The sequence below is a fragment of the Aquarana catesbeiana genome, linkage group LG05 (genome assembly GCF_042186555.1).
Source record: "Aquarana catesbeiana isolate 2022-GZ linkage group LG05, ASM4218655v1, whole genome shotgun sequence".
Taxonomy (NCBI): domain Eukaryota; kingdom Metazoa; phylum Chordata; class Amphibia; order Anura; family Ranidae; genus Aquarana; species Aquarana catesbeiana.
The window spans coordinates 393,143,024-393,170,161 of NC_133328.1; the positions used below are offsets into that span (position 1 = coordinate 393,143,024).

General features: G+C 39.9%; 1 protein-coding gene across 6 annotated transcripts in view; it reads left to right on the top strand.

Annotated features, from left to right (window-relative positions):
• Positions 1 to 27,138, top strand: part of PHACTR1 (phosphatase and actin regulator 1) — a 508,271-nt gene that overhangs the window by 457,478 nt on the left and 23,655 nt on the right. For all 6 annotated transcript variants that reach the window (XM_073631073.1, XM_073631075.1, XM_073631076.1 and 3 more), the window contains 5 exons: positions 3,681 to 3,996; positions 18,195 to 18,415; positions 21,576 to 21,732; positions 22,266 to 22,321; positions 24,985 to 25,046. In XM_073631073.1, coding sequence (XP_073487174.1) covers positions 3,681 to 3,996; positions 18,195 to 18,415; positions 21,576 to 21,732; positions 22,266 to 22,321; positions 24,985 to 25,046 — 812 coding nt within the window. The remainder of the gene's footprint in view (positions 1 to 3,680; positions 3,997 to 18,194; positions 18,416 to 21,575; positions 21,733 to 22,265; positions 22,322 to 24,984; positions 25,047 to 27,138) is intronic.

A 27,138-nucleotide genomic window follows, 5' to 3' on the forward strand; every position in this document is an offset into this window, starting at 1 on the left:
CTTGATTCCCACATCAACACAGACAGTGTCCCGTGGAGCTATTGTGTTCTCCTTGCAGGGAGACCAGGGGAGCCATCCCTGCTGGGAGAACACAAGGATTACTGCTAGCAGCTTTAATAGCCTCTAGCAGTAATCGCATGCAAAATCCAACAGGCTGGTTGTACCCAAGTTGATTGATCGATCAACTTGGATTCAATCAGCCTGCCCATGCATGTTTCAAGATTCGAACTGTCTATGGCTGGCTTAAGGTTCAATCTCCAATTCCCAACTCCACTAGCCCCCTCCAGGACAGGTGTTCCTACTCCTCTTATTATATCCTCTATAACATTAAAAAAGTGAAAGAAATCTCACAGTGACAGCGACATACAGTGAGAGGCATCAAGAATCACTAGGCGATTTGAAGGGTATGTAAACCCTGGTGACGGGCTTCTCTTTTTTTTTCCATTTTATGTAGCTGCTCCATGTATTAGCTCAGCACAGTGTTTTTCTGTTCTTTTCACTTTTTTCCATTTTAGTCTGTAAAATCTTCCATTTAATGCATCTAAAATAAGTTTAACAAGTCAAAAAAAATAGCTGTTGATCTTGCCAGACATCTTGCAAGCGCCCCCCCCCATATAATAGAGATTAAAAAATATGGAAGTGTTCTGTAGTACTGAGTGACAGCATTGGCCATCCATAGATACAGTACAGTGAGTAAGCATTTTCATCCTAGGACAGGAAGTGTGTTACTGGCAGGATCACGAAGTGAAAAAAAGAAAAAAAAATGTTACCACCACATCTAAGGACTGATGAGCTGCTCTATATAACATTTTGGTTCTTTGGCTTAGATACACTTTTACTCTCCACCAATTACCAGAAAAAAAGGATGACCAATTTAGGTGAAACAAACCTTTTAACATGTCATGTGCTGAGTACATTGTAAAAAAAGAAAGCTAGTCCAATATAAAGTACTGTATGATATTTTTGTCAACTGCTGTTTTCTTGTTCTTGTTTATGAAAGAGGAATATCACTGATTCATAGTATGCTGTTCAATCTCGAAGCAGAGTCACATGTACCATGAAACTGTATATCTATTCAACTCTCATTTAACTTCAGGTTTGCATTGCTTACACTCTATGTATTGTTGTAACTTGTTTTAGAACTATTCTGGATAGACCATTTATTCAGGGCACACTGTTTTATGCACCAGAGGTTTAATGTGGTTTATTATGTTTTTCTATTCAAATTTTCATACACCTCAGGGTACTTATAGATTTTATGCGGTGGACAGATGTGCAGACAGGTTCCCTGCACCCTTAGGCTTTACAGTCTGCTGATGTCTCCATAAACAGGAATGTCCACCTTGGCTGAACGTTCCTGTTCAAGTGAATAGAGAGTGGGAGGGGATGAGTGGCACAGGCAAATGCTGCCAACATCATTTATTTTAGGAGAACAAAATCAATCATTCAGCTACCTGCATAGGGCCCTTAGACATGAGAGTGTTGGCCATGGAAGCAAAAGACAGCCAAAACAGACAACTGTCACAGTTTAGTATTGTCTAATTGACTATTACACTCAGAGCTCATGCACACTGGCATTAAAAACACTCTGTTGAGATCTCTACAACGTGTAACTTTTTATGGATCTGAATGCAGCAATCTTGTATACGCTAAACAGAAGAACTCCACAGACATGTGTTTTTTTTATGCAGGATCTTTGCATAGATACCAGCATTTTATTATAGTGCCTTGAAAAAGTATTCACATTTTGTCATGTTACAACCAAAAATGTAAATGTATTTTATTGGGATTTTATGTGATAGACCAACACAAAGCGGCACATAATTGTGAAGTGGAAGGAAAATGATAAATAGTTTTCAAAAATTTTTACAAATAAATATCTTAAAAAATGTGGCGTGCATTTGTATTCAGCCTCCCTGTGTCAATACTTTGTAGAACCACCTTTTGCTGCAATTACAGCTGCGAGTTGTTTTGGGGATGTCTCTTCCAGCTTTGCACATCTAGAGAGTGACATTTTTGCCCATTCTTCTTTGCAAAATAGCTCAAGCTCTGTCAGATTGGTTGGAGAGCGTCTGTGAACAGCAATTTTCAAGCCTTGGCACAGATTCACAATTGGATTTAGATCTGGACTTTGACTGGGTCATTCTAACACATGAATATGCTTTGATCTAAACCATTCCATTGTAGCTCTGGCTGTATGTTTAGGGTCGTTGTCCTGCTGGAAGGTGAACCTCGCTCCAGTCTCAAGTCTTTTGCAGACTCTATCAGGTATTCTTTTAAGATTGCCCTGTATTTGGCTCCATCCATCTTCCCATCAACTCTGACCAGCCTCCCTGTTCCTGCTGAAGAAAAGCATCCCCACAACATGATGCTGCCACCACCATGTTTTACAGTGGGAATGGTGTGTTCAGGGTGATGTGCAGTGTTAGTTTTCTACCACACATAGTGTTTTGGTTTTAGGCCAAAAAGTTAAATTTTGGTCTCATCTGACCAGAGCACCTTCTTCCACATGTTTGCTGTGTCCTCCACATGGCTTCTCGCAAACTGCAAACTGACTATTTATGGATTTTTTTCAACAATAGCTTTCTTCTTGCCACTCTTCCATTAAGGCCAGATTTGTGGAGTGCACGACTAATAGTTGTCCTGTGAACAAATTCTACCACCTGAGCTGTGGATCTCTGCAGCTCCTCCAGAGTTACCATGGGCCTCTTGGCTGCTTCTCTGCTTAAAGCTCTCCTTGCCCGGCCTGTCAGTTTAGGTGGACAGCCATGTCTTATTAGGTTTACAGTTGTGCCATGCTCTGTCCATTTTCAGATGATGGATTGAACAGTGCTCCGTGAGATGTTCAAAGCTTGGGATATTCTTTTATAACCTAACTCTGCTTTAAACTTCTCTACAACTTTATCCCTGACCTGTCTGGTGTGTTCCTTGGCCTTCATGATGTTGTTTGTTCACTAAGGTTCTCTAACAAACCTCTGAGGGCTTCACAGAACATCTGTATTTATCCTGAGATTAAATTACACATAGGTGGACTCTATTTACTTTAGGTGACTTCTAAAGGCAATTGGTTCCACTAGATTTTAGTTAGGGGTATCAGAGTAAAGGGGGCTGAATACAAATGCACGCCACACTTTTCAGATATTTATTTGTAAGAAAGTTTGGAAAACCATTTATCATTTTCCTTCAACTTCACAATTATGTGCCACATGGTGTTGGTCTATCACATAAAATCCCAATAAAATAATTTTACATTTTTGGTTGTAACATGACAAAATGTGGAACATTTCAAGGGGTATGAATACTTTTTCAAGGCACTGTACGTATTTGGTTGTAACATGACAAAATGTGGAAAATTTCAAAGCGTATGAATACTTTTTCAAGGCACTGTATGCCAGTGTGCATGAGCCTCCATTCTATTTTCTTGTTAACTCATGCAGCAGCTATAGTTAGAAGAGGAAAAATGACTTGAGTGAGTTATTCTAATAAGCCGAAGATGGAAAGTAAATTGGATGAGGCTTTGGCATTTTTTCACGATTCTTCAAATTTTCATGACTATGTCTCCTATAAAATTTTCAGATTTTCCAATAGTGTAGCTGCAATGGCTGCAAAACCACAGCTGAGAGTTAAATTTACCTTATTTTATATTGATTTATAGTAAATGTATGGTTCTTGTTCTCTAGACTCCGGAGCACCTGTGAAATTGCCTTGTATGCCGGGGAAGATGTCTCCTCCACTACCTCCAAAGAAAGTTATGATATGCATGCCATTAGGAGGAGCAGATTACTCCCACTCCTATAGCAATCAGAAAAGCTCTCAGCATCATCACACTATCCTGCCATCCCAGCTAGCCGTCCACCAGCACCAACTTCAATATGGTAACCAGCACCTGTCAACTGGATCCAGCTCCGTGCCCATTCATCCATCAATACCTCCCGGATGTAGGGTGATAGAGGAGTTGAATAAGACACTTGCCATGACCATGCAGAGGTTAGAAAGGTAAAGACCTAACGTTTTCTATTATGTCTTGTACTTGACTTTAAGATAATAATCTCTATTGCAGTAGCACTGTTGAATATGGTATATTTTACTTTATTGTGTCAGCTCTGTGACTCAATGACAAACAAGAGTGCAAATATTTTGCATTTGAAAATCAGGATATATTAAATCGTAAGCCCATTCAGATCCCCTGTGCACTCTTCCAGACTGTAAATGTACTTTTTCATATGTCAAGGTCATGATGATTTGTTTTGCAGCATATTAGGATCCTGTGAAGTATAGACTGCTGGGAAAAACTACAACTGCATTTATTTAAAGCACATCTGTGGCTTAATATAAAAAGTAATACAGTAAAGAACGAAGGTAGTGGATGTAAAAATGCATTAGTGTTTTCTGTAAATGATTTAATCGTAATATCAAATTCTTCTATTTTATAACCCTCCTATAGCTGCCATATATAATATAGGAGCATAGGCGTGCGCAAGGGGTGTGCCAAGTGTGCCTGGGCACACCCTAATCACTGTCGATTCCTCTTAGTGCCCGGGCACCCCCTCCCCGCCCCACAGGTGCTGCTGACTTCCCTACTCTCCTCTCCCCAGCTGCTGCGGGGTATGTTTCAGGATATATAATATAGGAGCATAGGCGTGCGCAAGGGGTGTGCCAAGTGTGCCTGGGCCCACCCTAATCACTGTCCATTTCTCCTAGTGCCCAGGCACAGCCTCCCCGCCCCACAGGTGCTGCCGACTTCCCTACTCTCCTCTCCCCAGCTGCTGCGGGGTATGTTTCAGGATGGAGAGTGGGGGAAAGGGCGAGTAAATATGTCATATACCAGCACCTTCCTTTTCTAAATGCACACAGTGAACACACTCACTCACTGTGTTCGTTCATAACTGAAGCATAAACAAAACTGTGCTTACTATGCTTCAGTTTGCTTAGCACAGAGCACTTCCCATTCATTCACTGTCCTATGCAGCTGAGACCGCAGAAAAAGGTGTGGTTTGAGCTTTAGGGTGCACACACCTATGTATAGGAGGATATTAATGGTGTGGAAGGCAGGTTTGTATATGTAGGAGGGAGGTTTAATGACACCATTTCAAATACCCTAAAATCTTTATAATTAATAAAAAGAAAGAGAAAAGGTTTTGCCCACTTTTTCTACTAGATTTCTCTCCCCCCCCCCGCCCACCAAAAAAAAGATGTATTTTGAACATACTGCAGAGATCCGCTGCATAGTACCTTGAGTCTGTGGCAAGGCTGTGTTTGAGTATATAACAAGCAGTAAATAAGTTTTAATACTTTGTCTTCTGCAACTTTAACTGCCACAGCATCTGCTTTTTTCTCCCGACTGCCGACTTTCCTTTAGAAGTGATTCAGGCAGCTTTAAAGCTACCCTATCACTTCTACATGTAAGAGAAGGTGCTGCCCCCTCAACTGAACTTTGCTTTGCTGATCTCCCCTGGGTAGTATGAACTATGGGTTCAGAACTGTACAGTGGTTCTGGCTGGGTTACAAGTTCACACCAATGAAAACAGTCACACGTTTCATTATGGCGACACCTAATACTGCTAAAAACTGTAATTTGTTTTGCATTGGGCATTTTAGTTTTTTTGGGGGGGGGTTTTAGTATAAAGCTGTATAACAGACAAAATGAATTTGTGTTGTGAAGCCATAGGTCTGGACCAAGACCAGCACCTTGCATACCTGAAAATACAAGCAGGGCCCTGTGATTCTTCCCGTATTGAATTGTCTTGTAATTGTACTGTCTGCCCTAACATTGTAAAGCGCTGCGCAAACTGTTGGCACTATATAAATCCTGTATAACAATAATAATAATAATACAAAGATCAGATCTTCCTTGAGATCTGTGGTAGGAAACATGAAGGGCACGTGATGAAAGTGAGAGAAGAAACAGCATTTCTTGCCTTTGTAATGTAATAGGAGGTAGACATTGTATCTCTAAGGAATGCATGTTCCTGACTCTCTGCATGTCATAAACATCTGCAGACTTTACCTGATATCCAGGGGCAGTCATAGTTTGGGAAGTTTCTGGAAATGGGCCCTCTCATTAACCCCTTCATTGCCAGAGCCTTTTTTTTTTTTTTTCAGAATTGCCCTTTTTTTTTTTTTTTTTTGCTTGAAAACACACTTAAACCCTTGAAACATTATACATTTTCTGAAAGTAGAGGACCTAGAAAATAAATAGCAGTTGCATTTTTTATGTTGAACAAAATTTTATAAAATCTAAATTATCAGTAAAAATTTAAATCATATTCATTTTCGTGCACACAAACACAATATAATATTTATGGTAAAATTACACATTGGGTTATGTGAAATAGAAGATAGCTAATATGTTAAGTCTCAAAACTGTGTGTGCCTGAGAAATGGCAAAAAAAACAACAGTACCTAAAAGTGCCCATAGGCAACCTTTTAAAAGTCTGCATCTTTGATATTTTTCTCAGGCTCAAAGATGAAACCTCATGTTTCTGTTTAGACCCCTGATAGTTCCCAAAGAGTACTATCACCTGGGTATTTGTCAAAATGACAGTATCTGTGAAAAGCCTCACCCACCCCACCTTCCCAGACCAATAATACCTTTTCAGCGATCTCCTGCTGCTCTTTGCTTAGTATGAGCAGGCAGGTGACACCTCCCTGTGTCCATTCCGCGTTTGAATGGACACAGGGAGCTGTGACTCGGCTCGGGTGCCCCCATAGCAAGCTGCTTGCTGTGGGGGGCACTCAACAGGAGGGAGGGGCCAGGAGCACAGAAGAGGGACCCGAGAAGAGGAGAATCTGGGCTGCTCTGTGCAAATCCACTGCAACAGAGCAGGTAAGTATAACATGTTTGTTATTTTTATGTAAAAATAAAAAGACTTTACAATCACTTTAACATATTTCTTTTAGATTTAGCAATCGTTTAGATGTTTTATTGTGTTCGTGTGCACTATTTATAATTTGGGTGTATTTCCGTTGAAAATATAATTTTGCTAAACATTTGTGTGACAAATAATATATTGGACATACAAAATCATTAGCAACATCTTTTAATTCTACAGGACAAGTCTATAATCTTCTTTATGTTTTCTTTCTTTATATTCAAAAGACTAAAGAGAAACCTTTTTTTAATTGAGCAGATATAACATATTGAATATGAATATTTCATATTTAATAATTTTGAACAAAATTGAGCTTAAAGTAAGTCTCAGATAACAGCTATTGTCTTGTTGAGCTAAATAGAACTAAGACAGCAATGTTTTAACTAATGGATTAACACAGCCTGCTAGAAACCATAAAGACAAGGGTGGTTTATTTTATTATTCTTTGCAAACATTATGATAAACACTCTGTATTAAATGTTTATTTCTAAAAAAAAATATTTTAGATAAATAAATACAGAAGTATTACAAAACAATTGTTTATAAACTTGTGCAAAATCAAGTTTAGCGTTGCTTGCCTGCCAGCCGCTGTTATTATACTGCGGCAGGTTGGCACATTCCTGCGAGCCGTCGTAGCTGTACATCAGCCCTTTTAAACAGCTACAGCAGGCACGCGCGCTCCCGTTGCATGGCTGGGGAACCGATGTGCGTGGCTGGCGGTCGCGATGACACGAGAGCCAGAACAGGGACGTGTGTGTGTAAACACACACATCCCTGTTCTGTCAGGGGACAAAAGACAGATTGTGTGTTCCTACTAAGTAGGAACAACAATATGTCTCCTCGCCCAGTCAGTCACATCCCCATACAGTTAGAAACACTCCCTAGGACACACATTTATTGCCCCTTGATTGCCCCCTAGTGTTAACCACTTCCCTGCCAGTGACATTTGCACAGTAACCAGTGGCTATTTATAGCTGTATAAATGTCACTGGTCCCATAATAGTGTCAAAAGTGTCTAATCTGTCAGCCGCAATGTTGCAGTCACGATTAAAATCGCAGATCACCGCCATTACTAGTAAAAAAAAATAATAATAAAAATGCCATAAATCTATCCCCTTTTTTGTAGACGCTATAACTTTTGCGCAAACCAATCAATATACACTTATTTACCAAAAAGATGTAGAAGAATACATATCGGCCTAAACTAAGGAAGACATTTTTTTATTTACATTTTTTTGGGGGATATTTATTATAGCAAAATGTATAAAATATTTTTATTTTTTCAAAATTGTCACTCTTTTTTTGTTTATAGCGCAAAAAATAAAAAACGCAGAGGTGATCAAATAAATGATCAAATAAAAGAAAGCTCTATTTGTGGGGAAAAAAAGGACATCGATTTTGTTTGGGTACAACGTCGCACGACCGCGCAATTGTCAGTTAGCGATGCAGTGCAGTATTGCAAAAAATGGTCTGGTCATTAAGTGGGAAATTCTTCCGGTCCTTTGTGGTTAAAGTGAACATATGTTATGATTATGTACAGTAAACTATTTTAAATATTCTGAACAATCAGTAAAAACACTTTAAAACAAGCATCATTTACCTCTGTAGCTATAAGCATTGTGGAGAAATTTGTTTTCAAAATTCACAACAGATGCCATGGAATCTTTTTTCTTCCTATTACTTTATATTGAAGTGGAACTTTGGCAGGCTATCAACCTTCTAATATCAACACACAGCACGAACCTGGCTTTAGAGAACTTGTAGTAATCTTTAAGAATGAATTATTTCCCATTGCAAGCAGCTAGAGACAGAGAGAGAGCTTGTTTTAAAGCTATTTTACTGCTTGTTAAAAAAATGTATATTATTTCATGGCCATAATGTGGGCACAGGTTCACTTTAAGTGCACAATTTATAGTCCATCGTCAAGATCTAATTTTAAGATCCCTGGGATAAAACCACTATACATAAGTATGTGATGATAAAATGTATCTTACACTCATGCCATATTCTATACACCCTGAGTACTCAAAAAGGCATAACAAGGCCCAGTATGCAGACGTAGTTAATAATCCGCAGTATCTGTCTGAAATAAAACAAAACTGGAGTATGACGTTTTCAAGACGTTAAACCTTATACATCTATGTCCTAACAAAAAAGTTGTAGGTTTATAACATGGGAACATTCAACCGTACAGATGTTTATACAAAAGTTCCTAAAGCTTGAGATGTCTGGTACTGTATTTACATTGTATATACCACTCAGTACACATAATTAGGATATCAGTCTGGAATTACTATCAACATAAATGTTCTAACATAAAAATATACAGTTGTGATACCATGTAAATTGAGATTTACATCTCACAGAATTCAATAGAATATTGTTTAAGGCTCACTGTCAAGTATGTTTTTGCTCTTTCAAAGCTCATACACTCACAGGTCACTTTATTAGGTACACCTGTTCAGCTGCTTGGTAACACAAATTGCTAATCAGCCAATCACATGGCAGCAACTCAATGCATTTAGGCATACAGACGTGGTGAAGACGACTTGCTGAAATTCAAACTGAGAATTGGAATGAGGAAGAAAGGAGATACTTTGAACATGGCATGGTTGTTGGTGCCAGATGGCCTGGTCTGAGTATTTCAAAAACTGCTGATCTACCAGGATTTTCACACACAGCCATCTCTAGCTGGTTCAAAAAAAGAGAAAATATCCAGTGAGCGGCAGTTGTGTGGATGAAAATGCCTTGTTGATGTCAGAGGTCAGAGGAGAACGGGCAGACTAGTTTGAGATGATAGAAAGGCAACAGTAACTCGAATAACCACTTGTTACAACCAAGGTATGCAGAATACCATCTCTGATGCACAACACATCAAACCTTGAAGCAGATGGGCTACAGCAGCAGAAGACAATACCGGGTGCCACTCTTGTCAGCTAAGAACATGAAACTGAGGTTACAATTCTCACAGGCTTACCAAAATTTAATAATAGAAGATTGGAAAAACGTTGCCTGCTCTGATGAGTCTTGATTTCAGCTGCGACATTCAGATGGTGGGGTCAGAATTTGGATTAAACAGCATAAAAGTATGAATCTATCCTGCCTTTTATTAATACTTCAGGCTGGTGGTGGCTTAATGGTGGTGTGGGGGATATTTTTTGGCACGCTTTGGGCCCCTTAGTACCAATTAAGCATTGTTTAAACGCCACGCCCTACCCGAATATTGTTGCTGACCATGTCCATCCCTTAATGCTTACAGTGTACCCATCTTCTGGTGGCTACTTCCAGCAGGATAATGCACCATGTCACAAAGCCCAAATCATTACAAACTGGTTTCTTGAACATGACAATGAGATCCCTGTACTCCAATGGCCTCCACAGTCACAAGATCTCAATTCAATAGGGCACCTTTGTGGATGTGGTGGAATGGGAGATTTGCATCATGGATGTGCAGCCGACAAATCTGCGGCAACTGCGTGATGCTATCATGTTAATATGGACCAAAATCTCTGAGGAATGTTTCTAACACCTTGTTGAATCTATGCCATGAAGAATTAAGGTTCTGAAGGCAAAAAGGGGTCCAACTGGGTACTAGCAAGGTGTACCTAATAAAGTGGCTGGTGAGTATATTTCTGCTGCTAATATTGAATGAGAGTGGTTTGGGTTCCTTGGCTTCTCATTTCCTATCATGTGGTCTAAGTACAGGTAAACTGCTAAGGGTTTAGGAGGTGCTGCTGGACACAATTGTATCACAGGCTTGGGGTGCAGCTACATAGCCTGAACCCATGGTAGTTCTCCTTCAACCATGGGCCCCAGAATACATCCACATTTCTTATTATAAACAGTTCTATAGCTGGTAGCTTTGCTAAAAGACCGATGAAGATTGTTTTCTTTGTGGAAAGGTCGAGAGCTGACTTGTGTAACAAGGCACTTTATGTTATCATTTTCCATCATAGGCACTCCACTGCGGTTCCTGCAGATTTCTATAAGAGTCTGGGGGGTGATGGAGTTGTGAATTATGAAGCAATCAGCCGGCCTTCTATTTGAAGCTTAGCCAGTGTGTTACACTGATGAATCAGATATGATTGGATGATTGGAGATTGTGTCAGCACTTCTTATATAAAAGCCTTTGGTATATATTGCTGACCAGTTATCATATTCTCTGCCATAGCGCGCCTTGCTGCACTATTTCTAGAAACAAAAATTCAGCTAAATCTACTCTTCCATTTAGTTGTGATGTCACCATAGAAGAAATATAGAAGATGCATTGAAAACAAGACCAGCTTGTCTACAAATTGCTGGGTTTTTTTTGGTAAAAGTCAATAAATATATTATACTTATTGTCTTAAATCTATGACCACTGACAGGTTAAGTGAATAAAATGTATTATCTTGTTACAATGGCATCTGAAAGTCAGTGGAATTTATTAAGCAGGAAGTAAACATGTTGTCCCTGAAGATGACTTGTTGAAAGCAAAAGAATGGGCATTACAGTTTGTTGTGTTTGGGGATGAGCAGCTGCAGACTGTTCAGGGTGCCTATGCCAGCCAAAAGCACCTACCATGGGCACAGGATCATCAGAACTGGACCAGGCAATGAAAGAAGGTGAATAAAATCAGAGCTGTGCTTGTACCATATAAGACATTTGTTAAATATAAACCAGTGACAGAAATAAAGTCCACGTGAGATAAGAAAAGTGGGTGAGAAAATCTTCTTTTGAAGTTCATTTTCAGAAATCCAGCAGCACGCTCAATAACCACTGCAGTGTGAAACCTCCACCTCTATTATAGGGAGCGCTTACCGGATATTGTGGACCTTCTATCTCTAGAAAGGTCACATAGACAATGATCCGAGTCACCAAAGGATGAGCTGCCCTATAGTAACATCAGAAGGACCCCTTTGGTGACTCGGATCATTGTCTATGTGACCTTTGATGATTCTGATCATTGCCTATGTGACCGTTCTAGAGATAGAAGGTCCATAATATCCAGTAAGCGCTCCCTATACTAGAGGTGGAGGTTTCGCACTTCAGTGGTTATTGTCGTGTGGTGCTGGATTTCTTGGAATTAACTTCTAAAGAAGATTTTCTCATCCCCTTTTCTTATCTCACGTGGACTTTATTTCTGTCACTGGTTTATATTTAACAAATGTCTTATATGGTACAAGCACAGCTCTGATTTTATTTACTTTGTATGCACTATGTTTATATCACATGATTGAGTTGCAGCTCAGCGTAAGATTAATATAATTGTGTGTTTAATAATTTGGCATTAGTGCAGTTTTTGTACACTTATACAATGGAAGAAGGTGGCTTGGTCTGATGAATCATGTTTTCTTTTACATCATGTGGATGGCTGGATGCAAGTGCATCGGCCTACCTGGGAAGGAGTTGGCACTAGTATGCAGTGTGGGAAGAAGGCAAGCCGGAGGAGGCAGGGTGATGGTTTTGACAATGTTCTGCTGGGAAACCTTGGGTTCTGACATTCAAGTGGATGTTACTTCGACACGTACCACCTACCTTAACATTGCTGGTGGTCAACTACACCCCTTCATGGAAACAGTATTCCTTGATGGCAGTGGCCTCTTTTAGCAGGATAATGTGCCATGCCACACTGCAAAAATGGTTCAAGAATGGTTTGAGGAATGCAACAACAAGTTAGATGTGTTGACTTGCCCTCCAAATTCTCCAGATCTCAATCTGTTTGAGCATCTGTGGTATGTGCTGGAAAAAGAAGTCCGATTCATGGAGGCCCCATCTCACAACTTACAAGACTTAAATGATCTGCTACTGAAGGCTTGGTGCCAGATACCACAGTATACCTTCAGAGGTCTAGTGGCATCCCTGCCTCAACCGGTCAGGGCAGTTTTGGCAGCAAATATTAGATGGGTGGTCATAAAGCTATCATGTATATATTTGTCGTCATTTATCAAAACATATTAAAAAATTAAGTCTGTGTTATCCAGTCACCAATCACATTCCTTCTTTTGTACAAAGTTCTAATCTGATTGGTGCTTGTCGGCAGCACATACAATGTAAAAGTGTTCTAGTTAGATGCTCTGCTATCTATAGTTCTTACTAGATGGGAAACATGGAACAGAGACTTAGTTTGCTACCAACAATAAGAACATGCCTTCATTCTGTCAATTTATTCATGAGGCCATGGCAAGGGTAATAGTGGGCTCATTATTTGCCTACAATGTGGCAGTGATGATGTGAAGGACACTATCGTGAAAGCTGTTCATTTTATAGATATCACAGTATGCGTTGTATGCTTTGATGCTCTTTTGAAAACCACAATAATACATAGTGAACCAGATGCACATCACAGTGCAGTTATCCCTGGGTTATAAATGGAAACTTTCCATCTCATTTATCTTATCTACATGGCACAAATGTACTACTGTCTCAGATGGCACAAACCTATAATAGTGGGTCTGTCTAGTTTCCTTGTTGCCAATGGAGCAGAGCCAGGAATGAGTGCAATTTTCAGCAATAACAGGCTAAAGATTACTGCTGTGATTTTCAAATATGTAAACATATATGAGTAGTCTGACTCACTTTGGATTCATCTGCATTCATTTTTTAATGTCCAGGCAGAATATTTGGCAGCATTGCTGGCATTTTGCTTTATTAAGCAATTATGGCATTACTGCAAACACAGAATACTTCCTTGTGAGAGCCAAGTGTTTACAGCCAGCTGGGATTGGGTATATCATCTGAGCTGTGACACATTGCAGGTACTTACTATCATCCAGTCCCTCCTAGAATGGAGATACATTATTTTGTTTCGTTTAAAATGCACTGTGCTGATAAAAGTATACTTCATCACATACTCTGATGGTGGAAATATACCAAGTAATGATGTAGAGAACTGTTAAAATGTATGTAAAGGGAAAACATTTTTTCGTTTTGGATAGTGTTGAAGAGTTAGACCCACTGACAAGGTTTTTTGAAGTTTTTTTCCATGCTGGGGTGATTCACCCCTTTATTTGTCCTGGTGACCGTTTTCACTAAAACAGAAAGTAGGGGAATTCCTAAACCTTAGAGCTGTCTAAGAGCAAAAACTAAGGAAATCTTCCTTTGAGGTCAAATGTTCTGGTGACAACTGTTGAAGATGGGAACTCTCCTCACATTTGGGAGATTTCCTTTCCTCTCCTGTTGTATCTCAAGGAGTGGGAGTGATAGGAAATCTACTCAGCATGGCACAGATCTCAACAAATAACCTAATATGGGTTTTCAATGACCCTACCCTGCTCTATACAGAAAAATAAATGTTTGGGCTATAAGTACACTTTAAATGCTGCAAAATAACAGTTCAGTGTGGTCTACAAGAGAAGAACAAAAAGTCCGGATGGCCGCACTCCAATGAATATTGAATCCTTTGTTAATGTAAATCCATACAGCAATGATAAAACCACTAACGTGTTTCACACCGTCAAGGCAGGTGCTTGACGGTGTGAATAAGGGCTATAAATAAGCGTCTGCCTTGACGGTGTGAAACGCGTTAGTGGTTTTATCCCTGCTGTATGGATTTACATAAATAAAGAAATCATTATTTATTGGAGTGCGGGCATCCGGAATTTTTGTTCTTCTCTTGCATACGGTTGCATATTAAGCTGCACCCACACCTTAAGAGGGAGGAGATTTTTGGAAAGTGACACCTGGAGCGGGTTCTCCTTTTTTTCAGTGTGGTCTAATCCCTTGACCATCAAGTTTGCACTCCCCCTACCATTTTTTTATATCAGCCTCACAAGTAGGTGCACAAAAAAAAGAATCAGTCTATTGAAATGTCAGTGTCACGGTCCAGAGTCAGGCTCGGAGGCCAGTAGCTATAGCAGTGGAGCAGCACCCACCAACAAGCAGGACGGGTATACACGCAGGTCACCTTGGGTAATGACACGGGTTCACCGAGGTGCGGGGTCTAAGTACTAACTGATATTAACCAGAGCTCCTGATGGTGGAGATGGGCTTTGCTGCGTGTTAGTACCAGGTCATGGTCATCAGGATTTCCCCACCAGGAGGTGAGCAAGCTGGGGTCCAGTAGCAGATATAGCAGGTAGGGATCAAACAGTAGCATAGTCAAGGAACAAGCCGGTAACGAATGGTAGTGAAAATACGGGCAGCAACAGGGGAGACAAAAGCTCAATCATCTGGCAAACAGGAAGTGCAGAGCTAAAGCTTTAATCAGGGAGTTCATGGGAGGAGTAACGAGTTCAAAGTTCAAGACAAACAAGATTCAAGGCAGGATCATTCAAGGAATTGTCCAGGGAGTCATCCAGCATTCCAAGTGGCTCTGCAAGCCACCTACCAGACACAGCAGAGGTCCCAGGTTGAAGTCCAGGCCCTGACAATCAGCCCAGTTGTGCCTTAGGATAGGCACTGATTTTTCTTTGATGCAGTTGAGTAACCCATACAAGTTTGGTATCACTGGCTGTGATTGACAGCAGCGGGAGCCAATGGCTCCTGATGCTTCATCTCAGCCAAACAGAAGGGAGAGACTGCGCATTGTGGGATCGTATTGGGCTTAGGAATATATTAAGGGGAGCTGAGTGGGGAGCTGCACACTTAACTTTTTTTTACCTTCATGCATCGAATGCATGAAGGTAAAAAACCTTCAGCCTTTACAACCACTTTAACTCTTGTAATTAGCAATAAAGTTCTGTACACTATCATCTACACCAGTGGTCGCCAAACCAGTTGTCTCTACACCAGTGGTCTTCCGGAGGCTAGATGTGGCCTTTGCTTGCTTTTATTTAGCCCTTGGATCACTATTTCATCCATTAATACCAACCATGTAAATTTTTCCCACTTACTTTGGGAACCTTTTCTACTCCCAATGGCCATAGTTTGGCCCCCTAAAAGTCTGAAAGACAGTCAAGTGGCCCTTTCTTTAGAACGTTTGGAGACCTCTGATCTGAACCATTAACCACCTCATGATTGGCCCTTGTCACTGTGTACCCATGCTGTTTGAGGTCGTTATCAAAGTGTTTTTAACATGTAATTGTGCTATTTCAAAATAAATGGTGTTGCTTCTGATTCTACCAACTCCAGCGCCCTACTTGTGTTTTCTTAAGCAACTAACAATAGATTATTTTTTAGGCTGCTTAAGCCCCTCCACAGTGTATCAGTCTGCTAGTACAATAGTTTTAAATATATAGTGAGCACACCACAAAAAATTCTTTAGCAATAAAGTCATATTAGGCATATGCATACAATTATACAATAGGTACAAATATAAGTACAGTATATTGTATCACATAAAGCATAATACAGCATAGGTATTCGCTCCACTGTTAAATCCAACCAACAACAATACATGCATGTATGTAGGTAAAATGAGCACCACTTACAGTGCCTTGAAAAAGTATTCATACCCCTTGAAATTTCCCACATTTTGTCTTGTTACCATCAAAAATTCAAAAATCTAAATGTATTTTATTGGAATTTTGTTGGTTGAAATTAACAGTGAAAGTGAATACCTATGATGCATTATGCTTGATGTCATACTTGGATATTTGTTCTTTGTGCTTTTAACTCTTCCCAACTTTATCCAAAATGAAGAAAAAGTATGGGCTTTAGATATACTTTTATTATCTGAAGAGAGTCACCAAGGTGGAAGATTTGGCATAGTATATAAGGCATCTTGAGAGGATTTTTGGCAAGTTGCTTATGGTAACTTTTGGACATGAGATTATGGAAGTAATTAAGCTTTAAGTCGCTAGTTCCATCTTTGATTCAAAGAACTTATAAATGGGAACAACACTTCCTCATTTACAAGCAATTGGATTTGTGTCCTACCTCTTATTTGAGCATTTGCACATTGTAGTTTTATTTTATCTCTGCTCAAAAGAGATGTATCTTGTCAGTACTAACTGAAAGCTTTACCTCTTGGATACATTTGGGAACCCGCTAGTTCATGTTGTACAAGCAGTGAAGGGAAACTGCTACATAAAACAAGATTGTTTACTGTAACAATATATATCAATGGCTCCTAAAGAAGTGAACTAGATCCAGGAAACGCATCGAGCCTTAGGATCATCAATCTTGGACATGATATACTGTATTGTCAAATCGTTTTAATAGTTGTGTATTGTGATAATATCTTTTATATGTAAGGATGATGCTTTTGCATGTTGTGCCTTAAGAGACCTATTTGTGTGCTATTGCTGATGAGAGGCGGATCCTCACTTATAGCGAACTCTGTTGGAAGAAGGTGTTTTGAGGTTAAGGTGTAGTCCATCCCTTGATCTGCTAATGAGAGGAGAATCCTTTGGATCAATTGGTGTTGTACTTGAGGCACAGTTACTTAAAGATCTGGTGAGTTCAATATCCACAGGGAGCAGTGTTCCACGAGGTGTGGTGATAGGATTCAAGGAACAGACCTGGATCATCAGCAACCTTATTCAATCCACCGTTGATTAATTTATGGCTCACCGGGTATATGTGTTTAAAGACTCTTATAAGGACATTTTATATGGATTGTGTAGCGCTGCTAATGCTTGCATTTCTTTGGAAGTCTAAGTATACAATTATAAAAAGGTGCAGTATAGTCAGAGTTATTTTTATTATTATTATTATTATACAGGATTTATATAGCGCCAACAGTTTGCGTATCGCTTTACAACATGAGGGCAGACAGTATAATTACAATACAGAGTTAGAATTGTATATGTAACATATCTGGAGCAGTTATCTGGTGTATTTTTTTAAAACTGTAATAATTGTGTAAAAAAACAAACAAAAAAAAAACAACAGTATCGGATAGCAAACTTTTATTTTTTTAGCCTTAGGCCGGCCATGGACGGAGTTCATTTCTTTCCTGCAACCACAGACAGTGTTGACAGGGGAATCCCTCCCGTAGAGCCATTGTGTTCTCCCAGCGAGGGGGGGGGGGGGCTCAGGGGAAGCCGTCCCTGCTGGGAGAACACAGTGATTATTGCTAGCAGCTATAACAGCCCCTGGCAATAATCGCATGTAAAATCCAGCAGGCTGGTTATGCCCAAGTTGATAGATCAATACAACTTGGGTACATTCAGCCTGCCATACATGGTTCAAATCTCATCCGGTTCCTGCTGAACGGGCCAAGATTCAAACCGTCTATGGCCAGGTTTGCTTTCTACCATATTTATTCAAAAAAGGTCACAAACCTTGATCAAAAAAACAGTATACCAGTATACTATAGATTCCTGAGAAAACCTACATTTTTATACCTATACCCATAAAGTTGCCCCATTGAAAAAAATGGCTGTTTTTATGTATCAATATACCCTACAATATTACAGATATTGGAACAAAGTAATAGTAGTCCTTTTATCTTCATAGCTCGGGTTTGCATGGAGGTGATGGCATGTCAAAAGCAGGGCTCAGTGGATATTCTGACATGAGACAAGTGCCAACCGTTGTTATTGAATGTGAAGATGACAAGGAAAACGTGCCTCATGAATCAAACTATGATGACTCCTGCCTCTACTCCAGAGATGATGAAGATGATACAGATGAAGATACAGATGACGATGATGATGATGATAGCTCATTATACACAAGTATGTCTTTGACAATTTTTTTTCCCACAATATTAGTTTATACAGTAAACAAGGACCCCAAGGGAACCCAAACATTTGGACAAAATCTCAACTGAAAGCTGAACTCAAGGCAGGCAGCTAAATGTACAGATGAAATACATATAAGAGAAATGTTTTACCTGTCAAAGGATTTGTATTTCTGTCTATCCAGTATGCCTATCCTGTCTGAGATATACACAGCTCTTCCACACAGCACAGTCCTATCTTGCAGGGTAGTAGAACTGATTTTTCTTTGATGCAGTTGAGTAACACATACACATCTTGTCCTTCCCCTAGTCTGCGAATAGACAATGAAAGGAGAAGACTGATGAGCTCTTCTCTCTGTCACTCTGCTCCCTACTTCTATCAGCATGTTATTTGCTTGCACATTAGCATTGCAGCACAACTGATTGGCTTCTTGTGCCAATTCTTAACCTGCCAGTCTGAGCTCTTTCGTATAGGGGATTGCAAGAGGCTGAGGCAGGGACGTGGGAGCAAAGCATACACATACACATAGGTTGAACTGGAGGGTCCTATGTCTTTATTTAACCTTACCCACTATGTAACTATAATTATCTATCCTATAGTTTTTATATGTTTTTATTAGAGAAGCATACAGAAAGTAAAATGGTGTTCGGTTTCCTCCTTAGTTTCAGGTTGAAATTGAGATATAATCATCAAAATATTAATAGAGAGTAAGCATGGGTTGTTTACTTGTAAATCATTTTTTGGTAGCTGAAATCTACATTCTTACTTAGAGAAGTCCGGGCTCTAAACATATTATTTCAAAAATTGCCTTTTTAAGATGGCATCTGGGTTCCATAGCAATGGTAAGCAGCAGTCGTGGCAAAGTTGTCATAAGGAATGGGCCATATTCCCTATGCATTCTTATATTGTTGGAACATACATTCCCACGCATGCACACTGTCATCAGAGGTATGGGGATATGAACCTGCACCTGCACGGGAATGACCAATCTCAACCCTGTATTGGTGAGCTCATATAGTAGAGAGTGTAAATGCAATGTTGAAGGAGCCACCCATGTGCAATGTTTTTGGGCTCCGCGCAAAGAAATTTGTTGCTAGTAAGATGTGGCAATTCTCTGTCCATGCACGGTAGCAATATCAGAGAACAGACTCTACTGCACATGAGCGAATAGCCACAACCATCTTACTAGTGACATTTTATTTTCCCTCTGCCATTCAGAATTGCAGTTCTTAGTTGCCTTACCTATATGAAGAACAAGGTTGAAAACCATGTCTCTACCAGCTGAGTTGAGATGTTTGATAGCTAGAGTATGTCTTAGTAATATAGTAATATATAATAATAATAATAATAATAATATAAAAATATAATGATACAGAAATATATAGAGAATATATCAGCATGTAGCAACAACAATCAAATCAGCTCAACCAATATATAACCAAAATATAAAATAAAAACTTATGAAATACAATCGTTGGTTGTCAGCTAGCAAACACACAGAGTTATTTCACCACACTTTTTATCAGAATGTAAACTCAATATGTCAGCATGTGCAGAAATGACCTTCCCCTCTTTACCTGTCTGCTGTAAATGGTACACATATATACCCCCCATTTTATGCTCTTATGCTCCCCTTCTCACTACTGCACATGCATGCACCCCTCTCTCCCACTATCAAAACTGAGCCTGTGCCCCCCCCCCATCCCAATGTGACCACTGTAGTTGATCCCTCACCCTCCCCACCATGCCTACATACCCTCCCACTGCCTTCTCTTCACACCCACTCCCCTTGCACTCACATCCCATACCCTCGATATTTCTACTGTGCCTGCATTAAGCCCTCTTTCACCACCGCGCCTCCACCCTCCTCTCACCTCCATGTCTGTGCAACCTTCTCCCTGCTTTTACTACCACACCACGGCTCCTGGCCACCATCTTCTGCCTTGAACGCACCACAGTGCTTGTGCATACCACCCCATGGCTCTCTCTGCTGTACCTTTACACTCCCTCAGCACTGCACCTGACCACATATTCCTTCCTTTAATCACCCCTGCTTCTAACTTCCCCTTGACCACATGTGCATGCTGCCCTGCCATTGCTACTGTGCCTGACTCCCATCACCCCTCACCACTGTGCCTGCTCTTAGCACCTTCCCCTCCCCAAACTTTTCAGTTCTAAAATGGGCACACTTGCCGATTTATAGATGGTGTCGGGGGTTCTGCAAAAGTTCTGTAGCAATGGTGGGTGGTCATGCGTCATTAGGATGCACGTAGATATGCAAAATGTTGTTTAAACCACTCCCACAGATGCAAGAACATATCCCTACACATGCACAGTACTGTATCCCAATATCATGAGCATTGTCTAACAAAAACAGTGGAAGTGCGGGACCATATTTTACTTCTGCGCTCCTGAAAGTCTGCCATCAGTATGACAGTGAGATCCCGTGCGTGTGATCAATCTATAATACTGCGAATGTACGGGATCTCTCCGCTATATTGTGATGTCAGAAATATAGTGATGAGACCCTGTGCACGTGAATTTTGCAATCAATCTGTACTACCACTACATCGCATATGCGGGATCTCACCACTTAATTTCTGACATCACAGAATGGCAGTGAAATCCCATGAATGTGCAGTATTGGCAGTATAGACGGGTTACTACCATGCCGCATGGGATCCTGCAACCATAATGATGGCATCCTTCCAGAAGCATGGGAATTAAACATCATTAATCCACTTAAACCCAAAGCCCATCAGCACAGGCCCTTACAGTGTGAAGACCACACATTTAAATAGTAAAATTGCACTTACATAAAGCCAGCAAAGAATGCGATCCCATACATTAAGTATCCCTGCCACTTTCAGGTTCTCCGCAATGTCTATTATCACATCCTTCTAACGCATTTTGTCACAAGGACTTCCCAGCAATACCAATATTGAACAGCTGAAAAGCATGTACAAAAAATAAACAATTAAATGCCCCAAAAAATTATCCAAATATTGTGTGTAAAAACACACTACAAGTACTTAAAAACCCCATATTTGCAATTGCGGTGTTGAAAGAATAATGAAATGTGCAACATTGTCTTTACTGTGCTGTTACATTGGGGATTACAACTATTTAGCTATTATTCATTCTATTTTTCAAGACTCCTTGACATTAAAGGTCCTCAGGAAGGATTCGCTGGCAATTAAGTTAAGCAACAGACCCTCCAAGAGAGAGTTGGAGGAGAAGAATATCCTCCCCGTGCAGACAGATGAGGAGAGGCTGGAACTCCGGCAACAGATTGGCACTAAACTTATAAGGTAACTTCATTTGCATAAGCATAGCCAGTTTTATTATTACATTTACAGTATTATTTAAAAGGAAGTGTGATATTTCATATAACGCAAGAAGCTTTATGTTAAATAACCAGACTGTGGCCAAAAATGTGGCAAACACAACACACATTAGTGACTGCCTGCTTGTATACTGTATATACAGAAGGAAAAGTTCACATTACCTTTTTTTACAGTTGCATCTATGAGTCAAGTTTTTACTATTGCAGTTCACTGTATAGTGAACATATGAATATCCGGAGGATTGTAAATAAAAAGGAAGTGTTGTAAAACAGTGTGTTTAGACATCAGTTCTGATGGCTCAAGGCTAGATGACTTAATAACCTGTGTTAGTTTCTTCTCCATCTGATAATGTTAACTCTGTCAATTGTATTACCACATCCTGTGTGAAAAAGTTATCATTCTGCTACAGTAAAATTTAGAACAACGAGGCTTGCAAGCATTAAATGACTATATACGGTAGGAAAAATGGTTCAAAAGATTTCTACCTTTTTTCGTAGGCGATTGAGTCAAAGGCCAACAGCTGAAGAGTTGGAGCAGAGAAATATTTTGAAACGTAAGTCTTGCAGTACTTTGCATGTATATTTTATGAATTTTTGTGCTTTTTTTTGGAAAGGACATCTTTTCAAGAACATTCCTCCTTACCATCTGATATCTGGGTTCCACATATCCACTACATTGAGGCATTTTATTGACAGCAGTGCACTCCAAAAATGCCTCATCCAATCATCACCAAACTGTCAATCTGCATAGACACTCAGGGCTCATTTACATTTGCTTTGACTTCAACACGCATTAAAGCGCCTACCGCTTTAACATGCTTTTTTGATGTGTTCTTGATGCCTTTGCAATGCTTCGGTGATGTTTCAGTGGTGCTTCGGTGGTGCTTCAATGATGCTTCAGTGGTGCTTTTTTGAAGCTTTAATGAAGCTTGGCAGATGCCCTGTGTATGTGTTTATGTCCCATATCTGCAATACCTCCAGAACAAAGTGAAGCTAAAGCTAAATTAAAGTCTCTCAAAAGCTGCAGGTGCTTCAAGCGAGTTTTGTCATAGACTTCTATTGAGACTTTGAAGATGCTTTGAAGCACCACTAAAGCGACATAGGGTATAATTTTTTAAGCAAAGCAAAGCAAACGCAAGGTGTAAACAGAACTGTAAGTTAACCATTTTATTTAGTGACAGGTGCTTTGACTGGCGTTCAAAGAACTTTAACAAAGCGTGTACACTAGCCCTTTGTGAAAATTTTTCTCTATGATAGACTGTTATATACACTGCATTGTAAGCAGGTATGGAGACAAATGTCCTGCTAGCTGAAGGCACAAGAGAAGTGATGGGCTGGAGTGTGTAATACTGCCCTGGCTTCATTAAAGTAGTTATTACAGACATATGCATGGTTGTATTTGCATTAATGGTAGTAATGGGCAACAGCCTAGGGCTAGAGGGTTAGAAGGGGCATCACCAGGGTTAAAAATGTACAGATAACTTTTTTTTTTCTTCAGTCCATTTCTGGATTTGTTTTGCCAGCAAGAAAGCAGTAGGGGGAGGGTATGCAGGGGATGTTGAGTGGCATCAAAAGACTCACTATTGTTCAGGAAACATTATGTAATATTAAAAAGTGGCTCTGCATAAAAAGCTGGCTTTATGTTACCTCCAATAGTGTATTCTTGCAATTGTTTTTTCTAAACTAAAATCACCAAACACAAGAGGTGGGGCTTGTACAAAAGAGTATCATCACTCAGGCACTATAGCAGAATTATGTATAAATACAGCCTTGATCATATGGTATGTAAATTATACATAACTGAGCCAGGCTACACGTGGACACGTGGCCTGGCTATTGACATATATTAGGAACAAGCAGTTATTGAGCTTTAAAACAAGATCTCACTAACATTTGTAGCTGCATGTGCTATAGAGCAATTCATCCTCAAAGCTCAGAGAACATAATTCAAAGCCAGCTCAGCTCCCACTACTTCCCTTCCCAGTGACTCAGCAGCCTGCCAGTCTTGTACTCTCTAATAAAAACACAGGGAATACGCACTAAAACTGAGTAAGCTGAGTTGTTGAGAGATTAGAACTTCAGCGCTTCTGCCGTAAATTTATTGAGGAATTGCTCCACAGACCCTGCAACTACAGGCTTGTTTCCCCTACCGCACACTCTGGCTCTTTTCTCTGACCCACGTGTCAATAGAGGACTCAGCAGTGATGTAGGGGTCACGGGATGGAACCATAGCACATGGAGTGGGTAACAGGTATTCAATACTCCTCAAAGTGCAGAATGCCAAAATGAGGCTGCAGTGCTGAAATGGAGGGGGTGCAGGTGACATAGGCTGCTGGAGAGGCGAGTAAACTACCTTTTCTCTTTCAGGAAGTTGACATTGGGGATTATTGAAAAACCTGACAGGGTTGCTTTAAGTATTAGGTTTAGTGCTCATACAGAGGTTACTACATAACACTTGAGTAATGAAAGTCTGGTCACAAGTCACTACAGTTTCATATATGATGATCAGTCGTTCTTACAGCATGTAAATATTTGACATTTATGATATACTCATAACTCATGGTAAAATATTGATTATTTGTTTGTAATATCCCATTCCTACTATGGGTAGCATTAATGCACCTGTGTTAATGTTAATGTGTGTTAAAACATCTCATTCATTTTGAATGGACTAGCAGTGCACCATAACACACTTTTATAATTTAGCATATCATAATGCAGTGGTCTCCAAACCGTGGCCCGGTGGCTAGATGTGGCCCTTCACTTGCCTTTGTCTGGCTCTTGGGGCAATATTCCACCAATGATGGAACACTATTCTTCCCACTGATATGGTCAATGGGGCACTATTTCTCCCATTAAAACCAATGAAGGGGCATTGATGCTGAGGCATTTTATACTTCCACTGGCCACAGTCTGGCCCCAATAAAGTCTGAAGGGCAGTAAATTGTCCCTTTGCTTAGAAAGTGTGGAGACCCCTGCCATAATGCATGGCAACCATGTGAACCACAGTGCATTCCATTGCCATTTATGTTAAATGGCACTGAAAACACCATTATAGTAGCAGGTAATGCACTCTCACGGCAGCACGTTGTTCCAAAAAATAGATCTCTTCATACTGCTGAGGAACAGAAGAAGAGATAGTTGTTTGCACACAGGCTTGGCAAATTAATCCTTTCAAAGAAACATCACAACATTCTCAAAAATTCCTATTTTACAGCTCGTAATGAACAAGAAGAGCAGGAGGAAAAACGAGAGATAAAGAGGAGGCTAACACGCAAGGTAGGACTATACACTTGATCATTGCCTAAAATAATGATTCTCTAAGCAAAACTAATAGCCTTCAAATATGGCATAAATATTTTAGCTGAACTGGCAAAAAAAAGATTTTTTAGGTTAAAATAAATAGGAAAGTGCACTGACCATTGTTTCCCAACATTCCTTTCCTTTCATCTTATTGATATGCATTCCATGGGTTGCTTTCTTAGTTCGTCCTTGCTAAGCTCTATTACTATTATCTGTATCACTGTATATGTATATGACTAACTCCTTTTGCACATCTTCTGTACGGATGTACCTGTTGGGGGTGATTTACTAAAACTGGCGCACAGAGAATCTGGTGCAGCTCTGCATAGTAATGCCCCGTACACACGGTCGGACTTTGTTCGGACATTCCGACAACAAAATCCTAGGATTTTTTCCGACGGATGTTGGCTCAAACTTGTCTTGCATACACACGGTCACACAAAGTTGTCGGAAAATCCGATCGTTCTTAACGCGGTGATGTAAAACACGTACATCGGGACTATAAACGGGGCAGTGGCCAATAGCTTTCATCTCTTTATTTATTCTGAGCATGCGTGGCACTTTGTCCGTCGGATTTGTGTACACACGATCGGAATTTCCGACAACGGATTTTGTTGTCGGAAAATTTTATCTCCTGCTTTCCAACTTTGTGTGTCGGAAAATCCGATGGAAAATGTCCGATGGAGCCCACACACGGTCGGAATTTCCGACAACATGCTCCGATCGGACATTTTCCATCGGAAAATCCGACCGTGTGTACGGGGCATAACTGTTAGAAATTCTGTATATAGTCCTACAGAGCAGACAGTGCACAGTCCACATTGGCTTTGCTGCTTAACTGCAGACAGGAAACAGGAACTTTATTACACACAGAAAAGCCATAGTGTTTGCCATAGATGCAGCTACAAACTTACAAACACTGCCATCTACTAAGTGACATAACTGTTGCACAAAATACAATTCTGTATTCCATCAGTAACCAAATCAGCTTTTAGGTTTGGGTTTTATTTTCAAAGCTTAATTGAACAAGCTGAAGTTAAAAGCTGATCGGTTACTATACACAGCTGCACCAGATTCTGTGTGCACCAGTTTTAGTAAATCTCCCCTGTTGCGTGTTTTCTGAATAAAACCAAATTTAAACAGAAAAATAAAGGATTTTTTCACTGTATAATCATTTCTTCTGTATTTATTGAAAAAGACAGCATACATCACTAGATCCTAATTACTAGATTATAGTGCCACTTACAAGAGTATGACACTAGGTACGAAACAAAGGAACACAAACCAGGAGCCAATCACCACCCGTATGCCTGGAATCTGCTGCTTAGTTGCTTCCTGAAAAGCGACACAACACAGATCGATTTTCAGGGTATGATGCCATGTGAACTTAGCCTAAGGCAGGGTGGTTTAAGCAGCATTAGTTCAGACACAGGTCAGACATGTTTTGGAAGGCAGAACTGCATCAACATAGGGTGACCATGTTTGACCATTACATTTACAGGCTTTGCTTAGTGCTAATGCTATGTCCGCACAATGACAGAACTTCAGTGTCCTTCACTCTCTCTGCAAGTCTGTAGGTCAGGTCTTACCTTACTTGAAAACAGCAGACATTCTATAAAGCTTGAATAAATAGGAATCTATATGCAGATAACTATTGGATGGAACATTTCAGAACCTATATCTCAACTACAATAATCACAATATAAAATGGCAATAAAAAAACAAATTATGAAAGACCATTTAAGACCATGGTGGTCAACACACAGCTGCTTACTGTTCAGTAATCTATAAAAATACATTTGCATTTTATTGTGTCTTTTTGCCTCCAAAAGGTAGGCAGATATTGCAATTTCTCATTTTCTTTTTTTTTCATGGAGGGCATAGTAGTATTTTAATACTGTTGGGTGATATTGTATAGACTGCATGCATATGGCTTTGTTATTACTGTATTGTGTGAACTTACCCAATAGTTAAACTTTGTAATAAATGTGTGCAATCATTCTCCTGGATTTAGGGTAATGAGAAGCTTTGCTTTCTCAATGCACAGAAACAATCCTGTTTAATACAG